Source organism: Ipomoea nil, unplaced genomic scaffold, assembly GCF_001879475.1.
Source record: "Ipomoea nil cultivar Tokyo-kokei standard unplaced genomic scaffold, Asagao_1.1 scaffold1900, whole genome shotgun sequence".
Lineage (NCBI taxonomy): Eukaryota > Viridiplantae > Streptophyta > Magnoliopsida > Solanales > Convolvulaceae > Ipomoea > Ipomoea nil.
Window position 1 is genome coordinate 1,529,029 of NW_017618328.1, and position 8,030 is coordinate 1,537,058.

Below are 8,030 nucleotides of genomic sequence, written 5' to 3' on the forward strand. Positions count from 1 at the left end.
TCCTTTGATTGGTAAAAGTGAATATCTGGATCACGATTAGCACGATCTCCCAATCATAGCTAGCATCTCGATTGCCAAATCGTAGAATTCGATCTATGAAGTCGTGTTGCTAATTCGATCCCAAGGTCGGTAAAATCCAGGCAATCCCTTATAGGTCAAAAGACTATGCCTAGGGTTGTGCTCTTTTTTCCTTGGCTAAAATTTTTCCCACTGAATTTTTTTCTTAGCCTAAGATTTTTAACTAGGCAACTGGCGTAAGTCAAGGACGGTATAGTTAGTTTTTCCAGCCTGAACCCTTCCTCATTAGCCCGACGTTAGAGCACGGACTAGGGGCTACTTGATAGGGAATATTTCCCGATTTGACCTCCGTATACATCCATGTTCTCGCTTTTTAGTCGAGTCGGGGTAACGGTTCGGGCCAAAGTTAATGGGCCACGTGCCTATATAAAGGGCTTTAGCCCTTCATTTTAGGGGCTTCTTCTCTTCCTTTCCACTATAAACACTCTCTCTCTAACTTAGAATCCTCTAAACTCTCTCTAGAACAAGACAAGAACAACAATGAATAAAAGAGTCTTTGATCTACTATTCTACCATTTTCTACTCTTGATTCTACATACACACTGTACACTTACATACATGAAGCAATATGCGGTATCAGGTGTAATAGATTGTGTTGAGAAGAATAGAAATGAAGGGTTTGTTTCTAGTATAAATATTGCCAAAAAGTATTGCATGTGAGATGAGATCCTACATTTCCAATTAAACGTAGTATTATTAGGAAAAAATTAATTTGATGAAAATGTTCATGAAGAAGAAATGCAATCACCTGGAAAATCCTTTAGAGTTAATTATTTTCTAATTGTTGTGGATATGACAATTGCTTCATTGAATACTAGATTTGAGCAATTAAAGACATTTGAAAATATTTTTGGATTCTTATATGATTCAAAAAAATTGAAGTCATTAGATAATAATGAATTACTAGAATGTTGGAATAATTTTGCAATTACTTTTTCTCATAACAATTTGTCAGATGTAAATCTAAATGATTTTTTTTTTCTGAATTAAAAGTGCTACAGATGACTTTGCTAGACAAGTTGATGTCAGCAATCGAGATTCTTGAGTTTGTCAAAGTTGCAGATTGCTACCCAACTGTTTCTATTGCTTATCGGATTCTATTGACTATACGTACATGTGACTGTAACATCTGCGAAAATGAGTTTCTCAGAATTAAAATTATTGAAAACCTACCTAAGGTCTTCAATGTCACAAGAAAGATTAAATGGATTGGCAATATTAATCTTGAAGAGTTCATTGATGATTTTGCATCTAGGAAAGCACATAGAAGTTTTCTGTCGATTAGTTTTGTATTAGTATTGTATTTGTAAAATGTTGAAAAATTTTAAATTTTATTTGAACTTAGTTGACATTAATATTTTTGTACTCGTATATAAAATTTTAAATTTATATTCACTTCTAAATATCATATGACACCTTCTTTTTTTTTCCACTTGCCCCGAGCCTATAAAACTATAGGACTGGCCCTGACATCTTCGAACCCACTTTGGGACAAAGCTAAGTATGTCAAATGAAGCAACAAAGATAAGAGATGGAGCTTGTTGCTTCATCTCATATTTCAAAGATGGAAACTACTTGCTCGTTCATAGAATAAGATTTCTACTTCGTTTTAGATCAAGAAGTCTAACTTGAAAATTAAATTTTACTTTTAATCATATGAGTGATGATTGATTACCATAGTATTTTTACATTGGGTAACACTTGTGTGAGACCGTCTCACGGATTGAGGTGAGACGGGTTGAATATTTGATTAATTGGTCAAATCTTTGATTAATGAGTCGGATCTTTGACATCATCATTAATCCAATATCCGACTCGTCTCATGGATTGAGACCCGTGAAATGGTCTTACACAAGTCTTTGCCTTTTACATTTAGTTATCAATTATTAATTCATATTTAATTTGTTTGTTAATTATTTAAAATGAATATGTCATTCATGCAAGTATGCAACTAAAAGAGGGATTAATTCTAAATTTAAAACAAAAACAAAAAACAAAAAAAAAAAAAAAAAAAAAAAAAAAAAAAAAAAAAAAAACGTGGTAAAAATGATACTACGTATAAGTTTCACTTCAAAACAAAGTGGATCCGTGGCGCAATGGTAGCGCGTCTGACTCCAGATCAGAAGGTTGCGTGTTCGATTCACGTCGCGTTCAATTCCCATTTCCATCATCGATTATACTTTTCCTCACCCTAACGTCGGCACTTAGACATGAATAATATGGAAAAAAAATAATAATATTCAATAGGCCCGTCTAGCTCAGTTGGTAGAGCACAAGGCTCTTAACCTTATGGTCGTGGGTTCGAGCCCCATGGTGGGCGCTTTTAGATTTCCTCCTAAACGGCGTGCCTACTAGGATATAATCTTGATAAAATTATCCTTCGTATATAATTTTAAAAAATGTTTTAACAGTTAATATCATCCAAGGTCCTCCGAGTATAGTGATTTTGTCACGTTTAATTAGCCTTAAATTTTCAAATTAATTATATGTGGTCTTTCGACTTTTAAATTTAACTATTCGTGATTCAAGTTAACCACTCATGGTCATTCAATTATTAAATTTTAACCAACCATGGTCCTTTCAAGAGGATCACGACTGGTTAAATTTCAAAACTTGAAGGACCATGTGTGGTTAACTTTGACCACGAATGGTCAAATTTGAAAGTCAAAGGACCACAGATGGTCAATTTGAAAGTTTAGGACTAAACGTGGCAAAATCACTATACTCGGAGGATCTCAGATGTCATTAACTCAATGTTTTATTAACGTCGATTTTATTAAAAATTCGAGTTGTTCCAGTTCACTGATTAATTTGTATGACCATCGAGGGACTTTTTTTTACTTATTTTGTGTATTACAATAGATGAAAAAGCATCAATTTCTAAAATATCACCAATTTCTAATGTATTTGTATTTTGGTCAAAATTTTCATAATTGGAATTCGGGAGAAGAAGATCATGTAACCGATTTTGCTCACCAGTCTCTCTCGAATCTGCTATCAAAGTATTTTTTATGATGGAGGGCGGAAGCTCTTTTTTTATTTTTCCACAGTATGACCCGTTTAAGAAAGGATCATACATTTGGGGTAAGTAGTATTCTGGTTTAGTCTTATCATCTTCTATACATATAATCGAGTTCTTGTTCCAAGTATCTCCACTGCGTTTTGCTCCCGTTCTTTTTCATGTTCTATTTCTCCATCTATTTTTTCTGTCTAGATGGTTAATTCTATTGAAAAAATCATTTTTAAGATGATTTTTTTTTTCCTAGAAACCCAAACATTGTCCAATTGATTAGAAAGAGTTTTTTCTAGTAGTATATTTATTTTTCTTTTGATCACTTAAAAAAAAGTTGATAAAGACCATATATGACCAAACATTAATATTGGTAATCATTTCAATTTCACCTTACTATCAAACATGCAAAATATTTTCACCAAAACTATTACCATCATCAAGTATTTAATTTCTATTCCAACTCTAATTTCAATTCATGTGCGAACCAAACACACACTTAATGATTACTCAACTTGCCAAAGATTGGGAATAAGGCGAAAGTAACAATTTTTGACTTTTTATTTGTTGGCAACGTTTCTCCAAAATGAAGTAAAACAATATGAACATATATTTTCAAGATAATCCTCATTTTCTGACTTTTGAGCAATTACTGATGAGGTTTAGGTCAGAACTTTGAACTCATGAACTTTGAATACATCTCACTAATAAGATCTGTTTTATCATTAGTTTTTAAAAGTCAATTTCCACCCATATCTTTAAAAACGGAAAAATAGATAGAAAAAAGTCTAAAATTAGTCTTTTAAATTTAGTGAATAATGTAAAAAATAAATTCTCTGGTTGAGGTATCTTAAATTGCTAGAATATAATAGTGAAATTAGATTTCAATCTTATTTATAGATTACCGTTCATGTAAGACCGATTAATTAAGCTAAAACGTGGTGTTCTAATGCGTAGACTAGGCCTTTGCTTACTGTACACAAGGAGCCCTTCACTTTGAGAGGTTGCTCCGACACTGCCTCTCAAACTTTACCCCTATGACCAGTTGAGCTGTCTATACGAGTTAATTTTGAATTTTTTAAGAACAACGAGTTGTCAGTCAAACTAAAGATGACAACCGTGACTATTTTATCTAACCATAGTTGTCTTCTCTTCATATCTGGATAGACAAAGACAACCATTAGCTTTTATCTCATTTTTAGTACGTCTTCAATTACAACTTTAGGAGGTGTTTGGTTTAGGTTATCACACATAATAACCTTAGAAATGTGAAAATGGTAATACTAGATTTTCTTGTTTGGTTCAAGAGGATGTGAGAATAATATTACAACATTGGATACGCGCTTCACAAATTTTAATTTGCTTTTAGTTCATTTTTAATTTGGTAGCTTTCATGGTATCACAATCCTCTCACATTCTTAGGTTATGTGAGATTTGGGTCGGGAATATTAATCGCAAATTATGCCGTGAAAATGTGTTCACCATGTTTTGTGAACACGTTTCAAAACGGCGTCATTTTTACGGAAAAAAATAAAATAAAATTAGTTAATGTGTTGTTAACGACGTTTTGCATCCTATGTTCAGATTATAAATTTACATTTATTAAATTATGAATTTTCTGTTATGAGATTATGAATTTACAGTTATGTAATTATAAATTTTCTGTAAATTCATAATCTCATAAAAGAAAAATATTTATTAAATTATGAATTTTTTGTTATGAGATTATGAATTTACAGTTATGTAATTATGAATTTTCTGTAAATTCATAATTTCATAACAGAAAATTCATAATCTCATAAAAGAAAATTCATAATTTCATAACTGCACATTCATAAATTCATGCCTGCACATTCATAATTTATGAGTGTTGAAGAAGTTTGCGCGAAGAGGAAGTGAAACCGCAAAATGTGAAAATGAAGAAGAAAAGTCGCGCTATTAATTTTTTTTTTTTTTTTAAAGAAGATTGGTGGAAGATAATGGTGCCACTTACAGACACCATTACTGTTTGAGACCATATTCACCATGAATGGTGAACACGGTTCCACAACATAACGATTGAATGTTAATTACCTCAAAATATTCAATGAACCAATCATCCCATAGAGTTTGTTTGGAAATCTAGACAATATTTTATGCAAATCAAAATGACACCTTTTTTTGAAAAATTATTTTCTAATGTTTGGTTGAAAGTTAATTTTTTGTTTTTGCTTTTAATTTCTTTTTTTATTTGGTTTTAGAAAATTATTTTTTCTATTTAGTTCATGTTCCGGAAAAAATCTAGAAACCAAACCAAAACAAAACAAGATTAGCATAACAAAATAAACTAATTTAGGTTATTATCCAATTTTGATTTCTACCTTCATGAAGGCAACAACCAAAATATTGGCTTTTGCCTTTCCGAAAATTCGAACAAAAAAACTGAAGTTAAAAAATCTAACAAATACGTAAAAACAAGAAAATCTAGATTTGAAGATAAAAATGAATAAGAATATGAATATCACATCCTTGGACTTGATCATCGGCAAGGATAAATCATTGCAACTATGTGTATCATACCAGGGCCGGATTTTAGGCTGTGCAAGCTGGGCTACCGCACAGGGCCCCCAATTTTAGAGGGGCCCCAAATTTTAGAGGTTTAATATTTAATTTTTACACAGTTAGTTTCGAAATAAAAATTAAAAGTTTTCAATTGAATATAAAAGGTTTTATGAAGAGGTGGTGAGAATATGTATTTATTGTATTTTAACTTGTAGGTCAAAGGTTCGAAACTTACATGTATTGGTTTTCAAAATTGTAATTTTGTAGGGCCACATTTATTTACTAGAACAGGGCCACAAAAACTTAAAATACGGCCCTGGATCATACTATTAAATAATGTACATTCAGTACACGAATAATGTACTTTTAATATATTAAAAATGTATTTTTTATTATGGTGCTGTGTGGACGAATAAATTGCCATGAAGGATCAATCATTATTACATACATAGACCATGGTTCACACAATTGTGTGAACCATAAATAAAAAATAAATTTTTAATATACTAAGGGTACATTATTTATGTACATAAAGGTACATTTTTGAAAGTACATTTTTAATATATTAACGATACATTATTTTATATAATGTATTTTCAGTACAAAAACAATGTACTTTTAATATATTAAAAATGTACCTGATATTTATGGTTCACACAATTGTGTGGACGAATTTGCCATGAAGGATGAGGTAGGCCAAGGAAGATAGATTAAGAGGGCCAATAATGAGAGAGGGAGAGAAAAGAGATATCTTTCAAGTAAAATTTATGAAGATATTTTATGTCAAAATAAACATTTTTAATATAATTTTTCTTTGACTAGTATAATTATTTTTTATTGACTATATTTTTGGATAACTATTTTTAGATTTCCAATAAATCCTTTAGTTCAAAATATTAAAAATGTTCTTACTTGAAAAACCACTTATATTTTATGATATTTTAAAATGAAATAAAATTTAAAGTTGAGAAAATGTAAAATTAATCAAAGTTGGGAACTGAAATAAGCCATGTACTCGTGTGTATGTTACCATATATGTTCACACATATATCCATCAGCTCTATAAATACAGTATCAATCTACAAAGCAAAGAGCAAAATGCAGAAAATGAAGACATCAAAAAACCCCATTTTACCCTCCTGCCTTCTTCTCTTCGCATTTGCTTGCATATGCATCTTCAACTTTTCCGTCGCCGCCGACCCGGTGCTCGACACCGGCGGCCAGGCTCTCCACTCCGGCGTCAACTACTACGTCGTATCTGCAGGGAGCGGCCTCAAGCCAGCCAAGGGCGAAAACAACACCTGCCCTTTTCAGGTCGTCCAGGCACTCGCCGCCGGCGACATGGGACTCCCACTCCGGATTTCGCCCGTGAATTCCACCGGCGGTGCGGTCCAAGAGAACGCCGACGTGACAGTGGAATTTGTGGCGTCGAATCTCGCGTCGGGGTGCCCCCAGTCGAGGGTGTGGTTGGTCCAAAATCTTTTCGTGACGACGGGGGGAGATGGGAAGGGAAGCGGGGCAAGCTTATTCACGATCGTGAAGTACGAGGATGGGTACGCGTTTCAGTTCTGTCCGAGAGCCGCAGGTTGCTCGGTCGTGTGCCCCAGGCTTCAGTGTGGATACATTGGTGTGGAGATGGTCGACGGCGCAAGGCGTTTGGCTTTCAACCGTCCGCCATTGAAGATAGTATTCCAAAAGGCTTAGCTTGAAATACTACTATACGTACTCCTTATTTAGTGGCTTTAATAACGTACTCCTACAGTCCTACTGGATGGATTACATATTCATATCAATAAAGACTTTATGTGTAGTTTATGATATTATATATTCATGGAAAATATGCTTATGCTTTGGATGAGAGTAAGGAATGAATGAATTAATTTGATGAATAACGTTATAATATAATCCAAAGTATTTATTCTATACTCTTATATCATTGGATTGCGTGCTTACGTCCCAATAGTTTATTACTATCATGTAAGTTAACCATGTTTAACCTCGTGACTTTGACTCTAATACTAATTGTTGGTTCCGGGTTGGTAGAATCTAGAGAGAGGAAGGTGGGAGAGGGGTTAAATAGAATTTTTCAAAAGTTTGTTTAATTTATTATTATTATTATTATTTTTTTTTTGTTTTTAATAAATCAAAGCTTATCACCAAGCTAGCTCATATTGGAACTGATAGGCAGCGAAAGTCTTAAAATAATTTGTATCGCGGTTTGAGAGAAAATAGTTTGAAAGATGTGATTGTGTGTGCGTTTATAATTCAATCAGTTGGAAATATAAGACGCGTAAAATAAAATGGTAGGGAGAGATATTTTTATAGTGTTTCGACAAATATTTAGTTCACTCTTTTCTTTAATGTCCAAGTTAAGGAGGATTTCATTAGTATTTTAGGTACA

At 32.8% G+C, this 8,030-nt stretch overlaps 1 protein-coding gene and 2 non-coding genes across 3 annotated transcripts; all 3 read left to right on the forward strand.

Moving 5' to 3' along the window:
* Nucleotides 1-2,160: 2,160 nt before the first annotated feature.
* TRNAW-CCA lies at nt 2,161-2,232 on the forward strand. Its single transcript has one exon. It is a non-coding gene; the product is annotated as a tRNA-Trp (tRNA).
* A 93-nt stretch (nt 2,233-2,325) lies between these two features.
* On the forward strand, nt 2,326-2,398 carry TRNAK-CUU. Its single transcript has one exon. It is a non-coding gene; the product is annotated as a tRNA-Lys (tRNA).
* Nucleotides 2,399-6,705: 4,307 nt separating this feature from the next.
* On the forward strand, nt 6,706-7,521 carry LOC109193639 (kunitz trypsin inhibitor 2-like). Its single transcript, XM_019344494.1, has one exon. It carries the CDS (start codon nt 6,728-6,730, stop codon nt 7,331-7,333), a length of 606 nt encoding a protein of 201 aa, XP_019200039.1. The 5' UTR covers nt 6,706-6,727; the 3' UTR covers nt 7,334-7,521.
* Nucleotides 7,522-8,030: the final 509 nt, after the last annotated feature.

What these genes read in the sequence shown, in the direction of transcription:
- LOC109193639 (XM_019344494.1), top strand. Translation starts at nt 6,728, where the DNA reads ATGCAGAAAATGAAGACATCAAAAAACCCCATTTTACCCTCCTGCCTT.